Source organism: Stegostoma tigrinum, chromosome 12 (assembly GCF_030684315.1).
Source record: "Stegostoma tigrinum isolate sSteTig4 chromosome 12, sSteTig4.hap1, whole genome shotgun sequence".
NCBI classification, from domain to species: domain Eukaryota; kingdom Metazoa; phylum Chordata; class Chondrichthyes; order Orectolobiformes; family Stegostomatidae; genus Stegostoma; species Stegostoma tigrinum.
In genome coordinates this window covers 41,794,649-41,815,937 of record NC_081365.1, presented here as the reverse complement: position 1 = coordinate 41,815,937, position 21,289 = coordinate 41,794,649, and the positions used below count along the sequence as shown (strand labels likewise).

Genomic DNA, 21,289 nt, shown 5'->3' with positions numbered 1-21,289 from the left:
TGACAGAGATTAACAGCCATAACAGATTTCAAACACTTCTCATAAATGTAGAACTTCAGCTGAAATGACTGCAACAGTCTAAGTGCTGCTCCAGTACTAATTTAGTCATGATCTGGCAGCCTGGCTATGTCTTTTCAATGTTTCAGAAGGCAAACTGTTGAGCCATCATTGAGTAAATCATTGATTCACCTAGCTTTAAACTATACTGAGTCCAGGGGTGAAAGGAGAATTTAATTTTGTATTTGGCAAGCAGCAATAGGATTGCATCTGATATCTTTCTGGATAAATACATGACTTCTCTGGGGGTTCTTGTGTTCTACCCCCACAATATCACCAGAAGATTCGCAAAATCCTCAGAAGATGTTGTGTAAGTGTTCATTTGTGCATCTCTGTTGGTCCTGTGCCGAAGATATAGAAAGAGATCAGAGAAGGGAAATGTCTGCAACAGAAATTCCAGATGAATATGTGATATGCAGGCCAAAAAAGTCCCAAACTTAATTCCTGAGTTATACTAGTTTAGCTAGGCAGAAATTGGGGCATTTTAAATGGTTGTAGTATGCCAGGAAAATGTGTTTCCCAATGGAAAATTAAAACCAGAAAAAAAGAAATGAAATACCTACCAATTGTTAACAGTAACTTTTATAAAAGGTGTCTCATTAAATCATTAAACTCCAATTTCATACGTCTTGGATTACAGGTAGCTGCGGTAGGCACAGGCGAATCTCTAACAACTGGAGGCGTTGTAGAAGTCAATGCATTTGTCCATGCTTCAATAGAATTGCAGAGAAATTGATGGGAGGAAATGAAAAAGGGGCAAAAACAACTGCAAAGTAACTTCTTAAATAAATAAAAACAGCAAATGTGGTTAAAAACTCAGCGGATCTGTGAAGAGAGAGAAACAGAGTTAACATTTTGTCCATAGATGTGCAGGTTAGGTGGATTGACCATGCTAAGTTGCCCAATGTGTCCAGAGATGTGTAGATTAGGTAGATTAGCCATAGGAAATGCTGGGTGCCAGGGATAGGGTGATGAGGTGAGTCCGGGTGGGATGCTCTTTGGAGAGTTGGTGTGGATTTGTTGGCTCAAATGGCCTATTTTCACATTGTAAGGATTCTTAAAAAAAACCCACGACTCTTCGTCCAAGTGCTTAAGCTTAATGCTACCATCATTGTGCACCTGGCAGGCTTTTCAAAACACCAGCAAAATCAAGATGGTTCTTATTTCCTCAACCTACCTCAATTATATATGCAGATATCAAGAAATCAAAACAACCAGACAGGGACAGTTTAATCAGTTTCCCCAGAGAGTAATTATGGAACCATTTAATATTCTTATAATCCAGTGCATATTGCTGTTATAAACCTATAATCACATTTTTGAAGGTGGCATGGCAAAATCAAAGAACATTGTTCACAGTGATGGAAATCAGGGTTTTCACTCTGAAAAGTCACAGTGCTCCACTTCTGTAACACTTGGCCTTCTATCTGTCCCAGCAAGATTCTTATTATCAATGAATACTCGTGAATTCCTGGAACTATAATGATCTCTTTTCTCCTAAAGTTCATTGGTAAACATGGGGTTAATGAACCCACCAGGTTTTGAAATCGACTGTTTTCATCCGAGAATTGTGCCAGTCTCCCACTGTTACAGCAGCAAGTTGGGATAACCAGTATTGAAGTTCAAGCCTTTCTGCTTATTACTCAACATGTTGGTTGAAAATAGATTGGAAAGACAGCAGTCCTGGAAGCAAGAGCCATTTTGGCCATAGAAATCTTTGCCAGGAAGGCTAACAACAGCTTCTTCCCAGCCCATAGATCAGTTGGTCATGCTACAAGATTTCTCCTAGTATGACTGACTTGTTACTATGCAAGTGTGAGCAAAGCTTTCCATAATCTCTTGACAGAATTAGCTTTGAGATTAGCAATTTCCTAGATTCTAAACAGTGTTCATTGCTGTTACAAATAACTTTTGGCCCTTACTATTATTGTAAATCTTTGGTAGAAAGGTAACATCTGATAAAGATGTGTTTTGGTCCCGAATGAAGGGATACCCCGAAAAGAATCTCATACGTTGAGTGAGACTATCGCATTGCTAGAAATGTTTCATATCTCTTGAAACAATAGGTTAAAAATTAGAGCTTCATAGAATTGCTGAATGTTGTGATATTTTGGTAGTGCAGTTGGTTGTAGGAGATATTTAATCTCTGTATTGTTTCTATGACAGAACTTGGTGTATGCACTCATGATGACATTAGCTGGCATTTAATTGGAATGAGCTTGGATCCTGAAGTCTTCTCTATTCATTTCAATGGCCAAGTCCTCTTGCACAATAATCACAGAGTATCATCTATTGGCCTGACACCAGGCTCATCTGTCACAGCTGAGATGTCTCCCATTCAAGATGGAAAATGGCTGCTCTCTTCTCAAGTACAACATCATCGCCTGGGTAAAAAGCAATTGAAATATTCAAGTTTTGAACTGTGTCTCTTATTGAAATATTACTTTGTGAGACAATTTATGATCATTACTGTGCTGTATCACATAATGAAGGAATGAATCACTTCCCAAATTTTCCATCCTTATTTCAAGTATACGATAGGTAAGAGTTTAGATAGAGGTAGCAAGTGTACTAGGAAGTTACATCTGGTTCCAAGGTTAATAGACTTGCATGCAGCTGAAACACCTATTCCACAGACTCCTCAAAGCCCCTTTTGATAATGCTGTCCCACGGCATTGAGATACAGGAGTAGAATTAGGCCATTTGGCACATTGAGTCCGCTCTGCCATTCAATCACATCTCATATATTTCTCAAACACATTCTCCTGCCATCTACCCATACCTTTGATCCCCTTACTAACCAGGAACCTATCTTTCCTCATCTGAAATACAGTCAATGATTTGGCCTCCACGACCCTCAGCAGCAATGAGTTCCACAGAGTCATGAAGAGATCCCTTCTCGTCTCAGTTCTAAACAGTCGACCCTTCACTCTGAGGCTGTGACCTTGAGAGATAGGTTCCTGGGTGGTAAGGGGATCAAATGTATGGGTAGATGGCAGGAGATTGTGTTTGAGAAACATATGAGATGTGATTGAGTCCGCTCTGCCATTCAATGTGCCAAATGGCCTAATTCTGTTCCTGTATCTCAATGCCGTGGGATAGTATGATCAAAAGGGGCTTTGAGGAGCCTATGGAATAGGTGTTTCAGCTGCATGCAAGTCTATTAACCTTGGGTCCTAGCATCTTCTCCACATCTACTCTGTCCAGGCCTCTCAGTATTCCATAAATTTTGTTGAGAGCTCCCTTCATTCTTTTAAATGCCATTGAATATCGACCCAGGGTCCTCAACTACTACTCTTATGATAAGGTCTTCATTCCCAGGAGCATTCTCGTAAAACTCCTGTGGACCCCTTCCAAGGTCAGCACATCCTTCCTTAGATTTGGGGTGCAAAACTGCTCACAATATTCCAAATGCCTTATACAGCCTCAACAGTACATGCCTGTGTTTGTATTCTAGCCCTTTTAAGATGAATGCTAGCATTGCATTTATCTTTTTAACTGCCACCTGAACCTGCATATTAAATTTAAAGGTATCCTGATCTAGGACTCCTAAGTCCCTTTGTGCTTTAGATTTCTGAAGTTCTCGTTCCCAAGTGCAGAGTGAATTCTTTTGTAATGAGATCACCGTCCCCTAGAAGTTCTGTCACCTCTAGCTCGCTAATCAAGTCTGCCTCATTACACACTGTGAAATCCAAAATTGCCTGTTCCCTAATGAGCATAAGGCCATCTGTCAATTTGACACTATACTTCCTTCCAGATTCAACACTCAATGAAACAATTTCGTACCCTCTGTGAGTTTCAAAGTTGTGTGCAAGCCAAGTCATTAACATATACCAGAAAAGTCCTGGTCTTACTGCTGAAGATATTTGTCAATGATGAAACAATGTTTAGCACCATTCATAACTCCTCAGATACTGAAGCAGTCCGTGTCCAAATACAACACGATTTGGACAACAGGTTTGGGCTGACAAGTGGCATGTAACATTGCCACAAAAATGCCAGACAAAATCCATTTCCAACAATAGAGAATATGGCCATTGTCCTTTGACAGTCAGTAGCATGACCTTCATGGCGGTTACTATTGTCTAGAGGTTGAACTGGAATAGCTGTATCAATACAATGGCAACAAAGGCTGTTCAGAGTTTAGGATGCTGCAGCACATAACTCACCTTCTGACCCTATAAAGCCTTTCTGTCATCTATAAGGCACAAGTCAGTAGTGTGATGGAATACTCCCCACGTGCATTAGTGACAGCAGTGTCAACAACACTCAAGAAGCTTGGCACCATTCAGGACAAAGCAGCCCACTTGATAGGCACTGCATCCATAAATATTCACTGCCTCCATCGCTGACACTCTGTAGCAGCAGTATATACAATCCACAAGATGCAGGAATTCACCGAGTCTCCTTAGACTGGACTTTCCAAACCCACGGTCACTACCATCTAGAAGCAGAATATTTCTAATAGGCATAGAACTCAAATGTTGATGTTTACAGATACTTGAGTATACTTGAAGATGGAACATGGAAAGTTATCATGTAACAGAACAAACAATTAGGAAAGCAAATAGTATGTTAGTCTGTATAGCTGTGGGATTGAAGTACAAGAATGAAGAGATCTTACGACAATGGTATAGGGTCGCCTTCAAAAAAGGTGAAAGATACATGGGGAAAACACACCCTGCAAGACCCCTCCCGTGCCTCTCACCAGTCAGACTTGGAACTATGTTGCCATTTATTCACTGTCGCTGGGTCAAAAACATGGAATGCTCTCACTAAGGACACTGTGGGTCTAACATGAACATGGACTGCAGCAGTTCGAGGCAGCTTACCACCATCTTCTCAAGGGCAACGTGGGCTGGGTAATAAATGCTGACCCAGGTAGTGATGCCCTCATCCCTGAATGAATTTTAAAAAAACACCTCTTGCAATCACCACGACTTGTTAAATAATGTCAGATGGTGTTGGAGAAACTCAGCAGGTCTGGCAGCATTTATAGGGGTAGAAACAGAGTTGACATTTTGAGTCCAATATGATTCTGTAGCCCTTCTTTGAAAAAGACCCTGCACGATTGTAGTAAGATATTTTTATTCTTGTACTCCAATCCCAATTGCTATAAAGACCACCATACCATTTACTTTCTTAATTCTTGCTTTATTACATGAAAATTTTCTGTGATCCATATGCAAGAACACTGAAGTACCTCTGAACATCAACATTTCAGTTCTATGCCTATTAAGAATTTTCAGAAGTGTAAGATTTTTATTTACCAATGAGATCAGACTAACTGCATAAATAAATTAGCATTTAATAATAATCAGGATTTCCATGCAAAAGAAAAGTGTAAACAAAGCTGAAAATATCACTAACTCATTAGTGAGACAAAAATGAAATTTGACAAATGCAGTTGCCTTTAGAATGTATTGTACCTTAAATAAGACAAAAGAGCATTTTGTCTGTCGTAAGATAGGCAATACTAAGGGATATTTGTGCTCATTTATTTATGAAAGGGTGTGTGTGTGTGTGTGTGTGTGTGTAAGTGTAAATATATTGGTACATGGGAATATTACAAGCAGCCAGGATAATTATAAACTGAAGAACTGATGCAGGGTCTTAATTCAAAGCAGTACCTTCCTTCGATTCAGGTGAGGTGGCAAGATGACCAAATAAATTTCAGACTTTATTCTGACATCCTCACCACTGCCACTCTATGCTAAGCCAACAAGTGCTATACTTGATGCAATGCAAGATCAGTACTGGGCTTCCTCTCATCAGACAATAAGGTCTCTGGCATAAAAACTTAAATTAGTTTGTTGAAAATATCACAGTTGCATTAATAAGCTTTTCTTTTTGTCATCTGACATGAAACAGCTGGTCTGTATGGGTATCTCAACATAAAAGAATGCACATCTAAGGAGTCACCAGGAAATTACAGGTCAAGAAGACTGCGAAGAAATTTTCGTGAATATTATATTGCAGCTGAAGAAGTTTTGTGGGATTACGCTCCTGATATTCAAACCTACGTGGACAGGTAGCCTAGTTTATTCTTTTAAGAAGCCTAACCAACTGAAAGACTTCAGTTGTTACAGAGATAGTAGGAACTGCTGATGCTGGAGAATCTAAGATAACACGGTGTGAAGCTGGATGAACACAACAGGCCATGCAGCATCAGACGAGCAGGAAAGTTTGACATTTCGGGAGGAAACCCTGAAGAAGGGTCTCGACCCGAAAGGTCAAACTTTCCTGCTCGTCTGATGCTGCATGGCCTGTTGTGTTCATCCAGCTTCACACCGTGTTATGAAAGACTTGAATTCATGGTTTGTAGCTGTTTTTCTATAAGTTAGTGGTGAAAGTTTTCTAAATATTTCACATACTTTTGTATGTTATTTTTCTTCGCTTGCATATGTTTAGCAAGAGTGGAGCAAAACTATGAAAATACTATTCTTCTCAATTGTAGCCTTTTGATTGATATAAAGGAAGCATAAAGATATTCCTTTTTACATTTCTGTGCCCATTTATCTTCGTGCCTGCCTTAGCTTGTCTGTTGCTTGAAACCTCATGCATGTTTTTGGTATTTACTGGTTTACACATCTTCAGTGGAAGAAATTGGTCAGTCTTCCATGGTATAGCACAAAGAAAATGAAGCCCACGGGAACTCTTCAGGTCAAGCAGGAATTGAAAGATAGAATGATAGTTTAGGGAAAGGAATCAGCTCAAATAAAATGAAAGAAACAGTGGAAATCAAGACAGCGGTTATAGATAGGGGGATGGGGAAGAGAAGGAAAGCCCTAAGGGCAGAAGAGCCTGAGGGAGAGGAGAATACTGAGACACAGAGGAAGTTAGTGAGGGGGAAGGAAAAGCAAGAGATGGTAAAGTGATGACAGTAGGAACAGAAGAGACAAAGAAGGGGAGAAGGAAGGGGAGCCTGGGGCCCGCAAGACAGGAAGAGAAGTTCTCATCTTAGTAAGGATGGACCTGTGTCTTAATTGCTGCTTTCAACAATTTTGTTGTTTTTAACATTGTTTTCTTTTTAATTATTTGGTCATGAAATTGATTTCTTGAAGGTAAATAAAGTGGATTGTGAACCCCTGCGCAAAATGCAGAACAAATACTTCTTCGCTAAAGCTGGAAGGAACTAAATTCACACAACTGAGTAGAAATGAATATTAATAGCAACTTGCTTACGTCATATTGTAGCCTGAAAACATACAGTTCAATTGAACATAGGGAAGCACCTGCAGAGACAATTAAATAATTATCACTCCAAACATTATGATCTAAAATTCTCTCTTCCATGGATTATTTATACCTTTAATTCTACTCTTTATTGCCCTCAGTGATTTTAAAACCAAATATTTGGATTCGGGACCAAACCGTATTGGCAAAATATATAAAAAGGCAATATATGTAGAATACACAGATGAAACTTTCTCCAAACGTAAAGAACCGAATGAAGGACCAATTTCTATTTTACAAGGTGGATTTGGGGCCCCTGTTATAAGAACTGAAGTTGGCGATAAAATTAAGGTATGAAATGTAAAGAAAGATACTCAGTTTTAATTAATTATTGCCTTGGATATGAATAGAGGTTACCTTTTGTGTAAAATACGTTTGGATTGTTTCTGGAAATAGAACCTTTGGAAATAAGCTGCACCAGGCACTCCAGAATTCTCCATTTAACAGTATCATCTTAAGAGATATATGTAGAATTGACGGAATCAGTTTCCTGCTCCATTTGTTCAGGTGAAAGAAATACAGCTCTTCCTTTGCTTTGCTTTTCTTCTTTGTCTTTTTTTTGTCCCTCCCATTTTCACCTTGCTTTTGTACATTGAATGAAAATGAAAATAGCATTGTGTACTGGAACAACTCAAAGCTACATGCTGCAAATCTGACTCCAATGTGTTTGTATATTTGGTGCTCTGGAGACTTTTTTTTCAATTAAACTAATAGCATCAGTCCAACCCACTTCTTGTGTGGCCTGCCCAGAAGATCAGATTGTTCACGGAAGTGATGTGGATGTTCCTAAAGTCTACAGAGTAGGCATGGTGTGCCATGCAGTGTGTGATACCAATTTAATGCCTGGTGTATTATTTTTGCCTTCACTGCTTTAGTTAACACGGTTTCTTGAGAACACATTGGCAGCATGTGCATTCACCAGCACAAGAGCAGTTGCCTTTGCTGTCAAAAGGGCCTGTTAATCAACTTTCAGGTTAGACATTGATACATTCCACTGGTTCTGGTTGACTTTGTGGAGTGCATTTGCATGGGGATCATAAAAGTTGACTATGTTTTCAGGAAGTAGTGCTGAATTGATTGGGAGACATTGGTAGCTGAAGATGCTGAGTGCACCATTTGATCCCAGTCATGGGGCTACACTCCCAATCCCGCTTACTACTTCCTGAAGCTGCACTCCATCTCTGAGGCAGCAAAGAAGGTGAGCTGTTTGCAGAGGGAGAGGAAAGAAGAGCTGTAAACAAGGAAGTCATATTCACTGGCACCTATGAGTTCCCGTCCAATTCATACACCATCCTTCCTTGGAACAATATCATTGTTTCTTCATAGTCGCTGGGTCCAAATCATGGAACTCTCTCCCCACCTATACAACACAGAATGTAGCAGCTCAAGAAGACAGCTCACCACTAGGACATCTAGAGATGGGCAATAAATAGTAGCCCAGCCAGTGACACTAGAAGCATTTCTTCCTGCACTTAAAACAGGAGCAGCATCCCAATTCACCAAGGAGATGGTCACAGCTGTGTCTTTTCACAGAACCATACCAACTGCCTGAAAGCAGGGCAGGGATAGTACTGCCAGAGGCTGTGACTCTAGATGTTTTTGCAAGTGGATTTCTTTTTCAGGCTGAAACAGGCAACGTAGCACACTTCTCAGAGTTCACCCTCGAACATGTGACTGAGGAGCTTCGTTGTCTTTTCTCTGAATAGAGAGAAGCAGAAGGTGGCATCATCCTGTCAGAATAGTGGTTTCCCTGTAGTGTAGGTTTGACTGCACACACAAAGCTTCTAGGTGCCACATTTCAGTTGGAAGATGTACTGTCACTGCAAGTGTAGCTGATTGCAATTAAGCTTGATTGTGCTCAGCATATCATGCTGGTGAATGCCATTAAAGCTGGAAAAAACAGAAATCCTAGCAGAAATTATGCTACACCATTCTGCTGTTCCAGCAATCTTTAAGCCACTATCTGAAAACAAACCTGACTGCTCAGTAACATGAGCTCATCTTTGCCTTACCTTCACTTTCAAACACACAAACAAGAACAACAGTAGGATCTCCAAGCCTGCTCCACCATTCAATAGATCATGACTGATCAGATTTCAACCTCAACTCTTCGTCCTGCATAGCCCTTATAATCTTTCATCTCTTACGTTGCTAAGAACCTATCTACCTCTGCCTTAAAAGATATTTAAAGATTCTACATCCATTGGCTTTTGAGGAAGAGAATTCCACAGATTCATAATCCTGTGAGAAAAAAAATGTTTCCTCATCCCTGTCTTAAATGGGTGACCTCTCATTTTTAATCAATGATCCTAAAAGATAAAGCATCCTTTCTAAAACCACCTGGTCATGTCCCTGTAGGATCTTATATGTTTCAATTGAGTCACCTCTGACTTTTCTAAATCCCAGAGGATATAGGTTTTTAGCCTGTATAGCCTTTCCTCATAAGGCAATCCTCTCATTCCAGGTATTAGTTTCATAAACCTTCTCTGAACTGCTATCAGGGCATTATCACCCTTCCCTAAGTACTGTACATACTTATTCCAGATTCAGTCTCATCAATGCCCTGTACAACTGAAGAATAACCTTCTGACTATCGCATTCAATTTCTGTCACCTTAAAAGATAATATTCTGATAACCTTCCTGATTACTTGCTGTACCTGCTCATCAACCTTCTGCAATTCATGCACTAGGACACCCAGATCCCTCTGCATCTCAAAGCTCTACAGCCTCGCACTATTTAAATAATATGATCTATTTTACTCATTCTGTCAAAATGGAAAATTTCATATTTTTCCCACATTATATTCCATTGCTAGGTTTTTGTCCACTTACTTAATCTACCTGTATTCTTTGTCTTTGTGACCTGTTCATAACTCATTTTCCTATCCATCGTTATGTCATCAGCAAATTTAGCTACTGTTCAAACACAAGTGACTAGCACTAATAGACTATAAACTAGAATGGACGTCAGATACTGCTACATATCTGAAATTCCAGAAGAATTTTGTATCTTGGAAAAATTAAGTGATGTACGTTTTTAGTTGTACATTGAACTTGAAACATTATTGAGTCAGAATGGCAACGGGAATTTTTGGATTAATGAAATGCTGCCTGCCGACAGCCCTCAGATTGGTGGAATTGCAGTTTGTTATGGACTAATGGGAGCAGTAGAGCCACAGCAGTTCAAGGGCAGAAAGCAGAAAACATCTTTCTCCCCTCTCTGTCTGAGCAAGAAGACAAAACAAATCACAAACTTAAAAGAAAGAAATAATTCTCCACCTTGAAGTCTGGTCTTTTGATAATTGGAACTTTGTTTCACTTGTCTGTTTTTTCCAGCTTTAATATTTGTGTCAAACCTTTTGTATTTTGTTTTTTTATTCATGAATGAGTGTATGTATGTGTATTTAGGGTTTAAAGGAGTATAGTTTAATTTGCATAGTAGTACGTAGTGAACTTTTGTTTTTCTTCTCTGCAATTTATGTAGAATCCCTGCAGTGTAGAAACAGGCCCTTCAGCCCAACAAGTCCACACTGAACCTCAATGCATCCCACCCAGACCCATCCCCCATAACCCACCTAAGCTATACATCCCTGAACACTGTGGGCAATTTAGCATGGCCAATCCACCCACCCTGCACATCTTTGGAAGATTTTTTAAAGAACACATGTGTTTCTGGTTAATAGATTTATTTTCCCTTTTGTCCTGAATAGCAGTCAGTCAGATCATCTTGTTTGTTGAATTGGATAGTTTCAACTTTGTGATGATTTGTGGTTCAGGGTCTCAATTATTGGCATGTTCTTCCAAGTTAATCATTAACAGCATCATAAATCTCCAGATTTATCTGAATGAAACTGGAGATCCTCTTTGTTTCAAGATCCACACTTTACTAACTCTCTGTGACGGAGAGGCCTCATTCCTAATATAAAAAATGGGTCACAAAGCAACAATTCTAGACCAACTTTGTTCAACAACACTTCTAATATCCCATAAAACATTCAATATATTAAACTTCTGCAATCCATTCACATGGGTGCCAGTGCTTGCTTGAGAGCTCTGATTCAATGCTGTCCCTGTAGTTGCAGCTGGGCTGCTGGAAGATTGCTGACTTTCATAGAGAGGGAGATGCAAATGGCCTCACAGGAAATACTTGAGTAACTCTGGGCATGAACTCTTGACTTTAGACTTTATCACTGCAGCATTAGTCTCAACAATCTGACTAACTGGCAAGGTAGTGCCTGAGTGGGGCATGAATGTTGTCATTTTGAGAGAGCACAACAGGTTTGCGTTCAGTGGAAACACTGGCACTGTCCCAGGTTGGCACCTGAACCATCGGAGTAATCTGCTAGAGCTCAGGTTGGTGGATGTCTGTGAGCCTCTTTGAGTACTGGTATCTTCACTATGCTGGCAGCACCGTGTGCCTGCACAGAACCAAGCTGAAGTATTGCGACAGTCTGAACTTCCATTGCAGCATTCTGCAGCACGAACTGAATGCACCAAAAAGCAATAAGACCATTTGAATCTAATTCTTCTCAGGGGCTTAATTGACCCATCACTCCCAAGGGGAAGCACCAAGCTCTGTGCAGCACCCCACTGTTGGAAGCGAACTCCTCCATGCTCCCTGATGGTGATAATAGACCCTGTGATAGGCCCACCAATGTTGCGAGCATTTCCGCATGTACACACCATTGGATCTTTTCCTGTACACACTACTGGATACGTGAAAACCGGACCTGTGAGAAACCCCACCCCTCACTGATCTGATATCTCTGTTTCCCGTTAGCCTGGCTGTCAAGTAATTCTGCCCAGTGATTTACCATGTGTGGTTCCCATCTCTAAAGTACTTGTGCTGAGATATCAGCAAGTCGCTGTGAGTGTTCAATAGAATGACAGTACTTCAATAAAGCCAATCTCCTCTTCCCCTCCTCCTACTTTCCACTGCCTTTGAGGATGAAATACTTGGGCATTTTAAATTGAAAGATATAAGGCTACGATTGCAGTGAGGGTAAATGAGGAAAGCAGGGGTGCATGCATACGTAACATGGAGCTTGAGAATCAGAAGGTGTTGTGTGAGGAGGAGCATATGGGATGTGAGAAGAATGATTGGGAGATGTATTGCATCACCTTCAATCCTGTCATCCCTGTACTGACTACAATTTCAGTCATGGCCTCTCAGGTAGTGGCGTTGGACCTTCTATTGGGTGCTGGGATGTTGGTAAATGGAGGAAGAAAGATTTCAGACATTTAGTTAAGATCTGTTTTTTTTATTCAGAATGCACTGCCAGTATGGGTGGAAGCAGTTGCAGTGAAACACGTATGTACTTTAAAGTAAAAAGTTGCAGCTTATGGGAGAATGAGAGAATGGAACACATTGGGAAGCTCTTCCATAGAGACAGATAAAGGCAAGGCCTCTTTCTGTGCTAATAAGATTCTGTGAAGTGAGATCAGACATGATTAGTAACAAAGATTTTGTCTTAATGCAGTTGATAACAGCATACACTTCTGTTTATAAGGTGCCCAGAGTAGCTTTGAAGGCACTGTAGGAGTTAACTATTTTATTGATTGTGCCTTTGTCCTCTTATGTAGGTTTATTTTAAGAATATGGCTAGTCGTCCCTACAGCATTTACCCTCATGGTATAACAGTGGATAAGAACAATGAAGGTGCTATCTACCCTGGGAATTCCGCAAGTAACTTGGTTTTATTTATCTTCTTTACAACGTAATTACTTGCAGTTAATATTCTCAAATACTTCAAGTTGTAGTGTATTGTGTTAGAACTACATGTGAGGGATAACATTAACTGAGGCCTGCCTACTTTGGTCCATTATGACAGATCTTTAAAATAGGGTTGTAAACAACTTTTAAGCAAAGATATTTTCCACAGTCACTTACTCTAATCTTTAATCTTTAAGGTAAAAGTTGATGAATATCAAGGGTGGAGGTAGGGGGTGAGGAGCAGAGGGAGAAAGAGAGAGATTGGAGGGGGGATAATTGGACTGAAAAGAACCTGGGTAATTTCAGAAATCATTTTTTTTAAAAATTGTTTTGAACATTATTGCAATTCAAGATATTAAAAAAATGTACAACCCAATCAGTTAAGACTCTCAATTATTTTCACAAATAAGAGACATAATTTTTAAAAAGATCACTTTCAAATTTTCAGCTAAGCTCAGGATAGTTTTTTTTAAATTGAAAATAAAATTGAAGTATGTGTTTGGTGTCAGGCTTGATTCAGTGGTGGGAGGTTCACCCTGATTTCTGATGTTCTACTCCAGGGGACTTGAACATGTGGGGCTGAGTCTTAACTAGAACTTAACCAAAAAAGGTATGTTGTGCACCCAGTCCAGAGCTGCCCTACATTGTACCTTACTTTGCTCAGGACATGGATGATAAGGGGAACTTGCCACTCTGCTTTGTGGGCAGGGACCTGGAGATTTTGCTGGACAGGTTGGTGCAGAGGTGGGATTCCCTCTTCTCCCAGGACCAGCAGTGAGACCACAATACCAGACCATGCCAGCCTGGTCTGAAGTTGCTACCTTGATTAAAGCAGTCTCAGCCATCTGGAACAATGCACAGCAATGTAGGAAGGAGGTCATTGACCACCTCTACTCTGCCAGTGTAAGTACCACCATCTTATTTCTGATACCTCGCACTCTGACTATCTCTTCTACACACCCACCTCCCTCCAAGGCTCAAGCTTTACCACTCTCACTATGATATGCAAATTATTCTCACTTGCTCGCCTGTGAATGGCTGACTGACTGCATCCAAACTCCTGAACTGCTATCAGAGGCTGTCCTTGACTTCTTATGTCAGGATCCCTTAAGTGAAGGCTATTTCACCTGACATGACTGAGTCCTGCTCTCAATCATGACAAGCTTCCTGCTAAACAGCAAGGCAAGACAGAAGTAATACAGGCCTGGTAGCTCTGACAGACGGCACAGTGCAAAAAAGGCGATTCAAAGCAGGAAAATTGTGAGCATCCAAGCAAGGTTAGAGTGAGTGTGCCTTCGCACAGTGAGTGAAGACATCAGCAGTATGGTCCAGTCCATGAGGTGGATGCTTTTTCGACAACACATAGCGTCCTTGCAGTATTGCAGTGATAGTTGGCCATTGCAGCCCAACATGTAACACTGAAGCATTTCAATGTCCTGTGCATGAGTTGGAGATAATAGTAATGACATGCCTTGTATGCCAGTGTCAGTGACTGTGGGGTTTAAGTGTCAAGCGCCCATGGAGCATGCCCTGAGATGTTAATGCCCAGTGTCCAATATGGACGTCCTTTGGAACAAGAGGCAAGCTGAAGTCACCAGGTATTTCCCCTGGTTTTCATATCATATCTTCTCAACATCAATTTGTTTGGCATGATTGGTAAGCTGAGTGGAATATTAATGAGATGAATTGAGCCATCAACAAGACATTTAACAAGCTATAAAACAAGCTGTTGGCAGATTGTTGTTACTGTATGAGGAACTCACTATCCCACATGCCAAAAGCATAAAAGGAGCAAAATACTTCCAATGTTGACATTAGTTTTACCAGAATTCACTCCAAAAGTACTTGTTAGTTGTACAATTTTTGGAATAGGCGGAGTAACAAAATTTGCTGTCTCTTTGTGCAAGAATTACATTTACATTCAACCTGGCAGTAGGATAGTGTTGGAAGATTATTCACAGGAGCATGGTTTTGATCACCTTTATGTCCAAGTAGTCTCTCATTGGCAGCTTGAGTCCAGATGACTCTCAGTTTGGTATCTCTGTCAGTACATTGCTGTCCTTGCTTTGAACCTAATTCGGATCTATAGAGTGGCATTTGATATACAATAAAGGATATATCCATCACAGCAATATCTAAAGTTAAGAGATGGTAAGAGCAGCGGATGCTGGAGTCAGAGATAACGCAATATGGAGCTGGAGGAGCACAGCAGGCCAGGCGGCATTAGAGGAACGGGAAAGTTAACGTTTCTGGTCAGGACCCTTCTTCAGAAATCTAAAGTTAATATCTAAAGTTAAGCTAGGCCCTCAAAAAAAACAACCTAATTCTCCATTTCTTTTCCTGCTGAAGAATAACTTGACAGATGCATCAGAATCACAATAAGCTCACTATGATGCAAGCACACAGCACGTAAGCCTTATGATATATGATATGGCTGGAAAAAGAAAAGAAAGAATCTTTGATTCAGCCCTCTGGTTACCTTTGTTCTAATCTCTTATGGAAATTATGAATTCATTTTCTGGAGAGGAAAGAAAGTTTTGCATAGCATTTTAAAGGACAACACTAGTACTGTGTAACATCTCATGATGTACCACCTTTAAGGAACTGATGGAGCTTTGTTGCGATAGAAAGAAGGCTTAAAAGTATACAGAACAGAAATGTAAGCAAATGGGACAAGTTCAGTTTAGGAAACCTGGTCAGCACGGACAAGCTGGGCTGAAGGATCTCTTTCCGGGCTGTATGACTCTGAATTTCTCAAGGATTGTAAGTGCTGGGTATGGAACATCTTCCATTTCAGCCATGACAGCAACAAAAAAAAACTCCTCTCCAGAAAAATAATTCATAATTTCCATGTAGGAATAAGCACCTAATAACACATCAGTACAGGCCACATCTAATGGCTCTTAGCTTGCATTCTTAGTGTGCATTCACTTTGCTGTTACCTGGATGCTCATGACAAAGGGCAGTGTGGACTTGTTAGGCCGAAGGGCCTGTTTCTACAGGGGAATCTAATCTCTGTGTGCCTCACCTTGCCTTTTTGTGCCTTGCCAATTTATTCCCACTCAAAGGACTCACGGTCTTTCTGTCCTGCCTTGCCTTTTAGCTCTGGCACAAAGCTAGACAGCAATGGTCAGTCAAGCTGATAGACATGTTACTAGATACCCTTCGGAGAAGGGTCCTGACCCGAGAAGAGTTCTCTGATGCTGCCTGGCCTGCTGTGCTCTTCCAGCTCCACACTGTGTTATCTAAGTCAAGGACATTGTCCGATAGCAGTACAGGGACTTGGCACCGCCGGTCAGGAGCTTGTATGGATCAGAGATCAGTCAAGGATTTTGTCACTTGCAAATGAGGGTTGTTTCCCAAGTCAAACAAGAGAATGGGCGATAGTGTGTCCAGGGATAGTAAGAACTGCAGATGCTGGAGTCAGAGATCACACGGTGTGCAGCTGGAGGGACACAGCAGGCCAGGCAGAGGCTTCTCAGTGGGGTTATGCCTCACACAGAGATATGCCATTGTCCAGGGGGTAGGTTCTCTGAAACTCAAATGGCATTATCAGGAGCTAGTGCTACATTGAGTAAATTGGGGAAGTCAGTGAGAGGATTGCAGGCATCATGCTGGAATTCACTTGGACAATAATTGTAAATGGGGCAATTCAGCATCAAAGGGTAGCTGATGATAAAACATGGGGGAGCCGGGACACTGGGATGGGTGGACAGAAAACCACAGCCAGCAGGGGTGAGCACTGAGACTCTAGTGGGGGTGAGCACAGTTTAGTATCTTCCGAAGTATTTGCCAATGTTACTGAGACTACACCCTGGAGTGTTGTGTCCAGTTTTGGTCTCCTTACTTGAGGAAGGATATGGCGGAGCTGGAGGCAATTCAGAGGATGTTTGCAAGGTTGATTCCAGGATGAAAGGTCTATCGTATGAAGAGCAGTTGAATAACTTAGGCTTCTACTTGCTGGAGTTCAGAAGAATGAGGGAGGATTTGATTGAGGTATATAATATGCTCAGAGGAATTGTTAAAATTGGGATTAAACAGATGTTATCACTTGGACCAGTTTTGGACAAGTGAGAAGAGGTAGTTTCAAAACTGAGATGAGGATAAACTACTTCTCTTAGGGTTGAGTATCAGTGGAACTCACTGCCTCAAAGTGCAGTGGAGGCAGATTCAAGCAACAGATTCAAGAAAGAAATAGATCTGTCTTTGATGAAAAGTGGGATAAAGGGCAATGTGGAGCAGGCAGGAGAGTGGAGTTGAGACGAGGATAAGACCAGTCATGATCATAACTGGGCTCGAAGGGCTGAAATGTGTGCTCCCGCACCTAATTTCTATATTCCTATGTATGATCCCAGCTATGGGGAGCATTGTGATTCCAGCAGCACGTCCGAGGGACATAAAAGGTGGAAAACACTACTGAAGTATTATCCATTTAAGTGTATAGATGAAATGATTATATGGGTTATATATTCTGCATGAAAGGGAGGCGGAAATGTTGTCTATACATACTCAAGTTTAAACAGTTAATGTGCAGGGAATGTCGTACTCCTAACCTAATTAACCTGAAGTTCTGATTAACCTTGCAGATTCTACAAAACAAGTTGATCCTAAACAAATCCACATTTACACTTGGAGGATTTCTGAAGATGTTGGACCAACTGCCTCTGACCCCAGGTGCCTAACAAGAATATATCACAGTGCTGTTGACGTCACTCGGGACATTGCTTCAGGGCTTTTTGGACCACTTCTAATCTGCAAGGACCTGTCCCTGGATGCCAGGAACTTGCAGGTAAAGTAGCTTAATCTACTGACCATTACCTTTCATTGTTACTACCACTGCTGCTGCCAGTGATAGCTGCAGAACCAAAAACAATAACACCAACCCTACTGATAGAACTTTGTGGGGTAAAAGCTTAGAAGTAAGATGCATTCCTTGTTTTAATGCCCTGTTTTCTGTGTATAGCATTGCTTGCTGTAAATGATAGTATTAGCATTTTTATAATGATTGGTGTTTTCTCAATATCAGTACTACTGATTTATAATGTGTGGTTGTCTCAAAGTTTGGAAGTATTGAAGAGGTGGTGGGGAGTTTGGTAGGAATGGAGCCTTTAGTTATGGGAGGGAACCAGGATTTTAGTAGAGCTTAGAATGGAGTTTACAGCTTGGTAACACAAGAATTAGGAGTAAGAGGAGCCTAACTGTTATGGGGTTGTCTAAAGGTTTGACTGCGTTGAAATGTGGGTAGGGTCAGTCCTGAATTTTTCAACATATTGGGTGAAACTTTTGAATTCCCTGGCAGCATGTTTGCCACTGGATCTGAAGAAAGCATTACTCAGTAGAAATATGTTCGTACTAATCCAGGACAGATATCAGCTTTTGTTCAGAGACTGAGACTGTAGTTGACTCAACGGGGGTTTAACAAAAAAACTACAGGGATTAATCTGGCAGTTGTCTGGACCTGAACTCAACTCTATAATCTGGAGTTATTTGAATTGGATAGCTGAATACAGATATTCCATCTCCCAAAGAGAATATTCCATCTTCTGTGATACTCCGTTCTCTGATGAAGGGTCTCGGCCCGAAACATCAGCTTTTGTGCTCCTGAGATGCTGCTTGGCCTGTTGTGTTCATCCAGCTCCACACTTTGTTATCTTGGATTCTCCATCTTCTGTGCCAGTTTCTAGAACTATTTCTGGGAATTAGACTCCAGAATCCAAATAACATGTCAAAAGTAGTGCTAGAGGCAATAATAATTTTTGGTTTTCCCCTTTAATTTGAAATCTTTCATGAGTTCCTATCATTATATACATTTCATTACTTCCGAGTGACATTAGCTTCCTCTTGGGGTCTGCGTGCGTGTCCGTGTGTGTGTACGCCACCTTGAGGTAACATTTGAATCAATTAAAGCCATTATTTTATTGTGAGTCATTGCTTTGAAAATTGCATGTGCTTTCCTGTTTTTTGCACAGTTGAATCATTTCTGTAATTAAAGAAATGAGCCTAAAATACCCATAAGTTCAAATATCCTGACAAAAATATCACAAATACATGTTATATGTTTGTTGGTGATACCACTGAAGTAATGTCAGTGCAAAATGACTCCTCTTGCCCAAATCAATCAAGTACATTTTAGTCTCCCCACACGGTGTTATAAGAGAACTGAAAGACTTCAAGATTCCAAACATCTTTAAAAGCTCAGCAAAAGCCCCAACCCTATACCTCCTAGGGTGTGCCCCACATTCAATAGTTGTCAGAGTGCATCAATAATTAAAGCTGTGCAATTATGCAACACTTTCGAAGATGAAATGCAGGGAACAAACAGCTTGCATGTACAGGGTCACTCAGCAATTTTAAAGGGGCTACACATTTTGAGAAATGGACTGTGCAAAGAAAAGGATAAGGCAATATGTCTGCTTTCAGTTAGCATACAGTTCACCAAAATGACACTAGGTGGAGGACAAGTTAACACAAAATCTGAGATTCTTGTTCCCATTCAAAAGGTGTTTTATGCCAATATTTTTGCTCCATGTTGGCAAAGGTTCCATGCCAGCCAAAGATTTGGTGTGATTTGGTGTTTCCAGCCTAGGCCTAATTTGTAGCTATTTAATGCCACTCTTGCTGTAATTTTGGAGTGATTTTACTCGAAGTGCCAATGACTTTTGGCCTCATCATGTTTTTAACTTGTTTTCTGAAAATACTGCTACTTAAGCAACGTATGTTAGATATTGCTCTGTGAAAGTATCTAATTTTAGAAAATAATAAAAATTTGGATGGCGGAGCCTAACCTCAAATCCCCATTCATTGTTGTCCTCACCATCCCTCTTTCCCTGACCAAAAGTGAATAAATTTAATGAGCCCAGACCGCATCACTGCAAAGAAAATAAAAGATAATTATAGAGACCCAGAGTGTTAGAAAATATTTGGGAGTTGGTGAAAGTGTGGGCACAGGCATGGATTTCCACTCAGGTTCCTTTCCTACTACCACTGCTGCTGCCCGTGATAGCTGCAGAACCCAAGACAATAACACTTACCCTACTGTTAGAATTTTTTAAGGTAAAAGCTTAGTGGTGAGTTGCATTCCTAGTTTTAATGCCCTGTTTTCTGTGTATTGTTATGATTTGTATTGACAAAACACCAGGAGACTGAGTTACAGGTTATGATCATTTAATCGTGAGGATTCAAGGAGAGTCAGTCTTAAACATTATAAGACTAAACTCTGACAAAATTAACAAGCTCTCATCTCTTATACATGTTAGGTATAAAACCCGAGACGAGTGTAGCTGCCTTGTTTGCCCATCAGTTACATAATTGGATGCAGCCTGTTTCCTTCTGTTGCACTTTAAGCAGAAAACTATGTCACATGGCATCCTGCTAACTATGTCAGATAATGTTATGGTTCAATTTGCAAATCTCAGCAAATTCAGATTCAAGTAGAGTTTATGATAATTGAATCCTAAGTACACATGGAGAGTCAGTCTTAAACATTCCAAGACTGAATTCTGGCAAAAAAATTCTCTTATTCACGTTAGGTCATGTACTCAATTTTTAATCTGATCAATTTGTAAATGTATGTTAACCAGCGTTCACTTATTTCTCATTGTACATACATCAAGCATCATTATTGTCTACCAACGGCTTCCCCTTAACCTGCTGACTGTGCAATTATCGCTATGTCCCTGTTTCTATCACTTGCTCCTTTACTACCTATTTACATTTATTTTACTGCAAGTAGTTCTAAATCAATTTTTATTTAACCCTTTTAAACGTTAACAATTTCAACGTCATTTGGCTCATAAAGAGCTTTACCAAGGTTTCTAAGGAAGTGTGTCAGAGCCTCAGTGGGGTCAAGTTGAAAGACAGAAATCTTGTTCTGACAAGGCTTCAGCATTGAGTCTGCCCAAAGGAAAATACAGCCAAAATTGTCATAATGATTCTCTGAAAATCTTCTAATATTTTATTTTGTTCAATTTAGATAAGAGTAGATGAAGAGCAACACATCATATTTGCAGCACTTGATGAGAACCAAAGCTGGTATATTGATGAGAACATTCAGTTATACCTGGATTCTTCCAACTTTGATCCTACAGACCCTGAATTTTACGAATCAAACATCATGTACAGTGAGTAGAGGTTGTCTGGTTTTCCTTCTCGTTCAAATTAAGGGTGTGTTTAAAATGTATAGGTGTTTGGATCTGTAAACTATCTGTGGATTCAAAACATGTCACGTGTCTTGTAGATGTGAAATGTTGAATCATTTCATAGCAATTATCAATTAAGTCAGT

General features: G+C 40.4%; 1 protein-coding gene across 1 annotated transcript in view; it reads left to right on the top strand.

The window, feature by feature from the left end:
- The window catches only part of f5 (coagulation factor V), a 72,121-nt gene that overhangs the window by 13,947 nt on the left and 36,885 nt on the right, over positions 1-21,289 (top strand). Inside the window, exons 6-11 of the mRNA XM_048541478.2 lie at positions 2,224-2,445; positions 5,929-6,088; positions 7,395-7,584; positions 12,878-12,980; positions 17,594-17,796; positions 20,980-21,127. Coding sequence (XP_048397435.1) covers positions 2,224-2,445; positions 5,929-6,088; positions 7,395-7,584; positions 12,878-12,980; positions 17,594-17,796; positions 20,980-21,127 — 1,026 coding nt within the window. The remainder of the gene's footprint in view (positions 1-2,223; positions 2,446-5,928; positions 6,089-7,394; positions 7,585-12,877; positions 12,981-17,593; positions 17,797-20,979; positions 21,128-21,289) is intronic.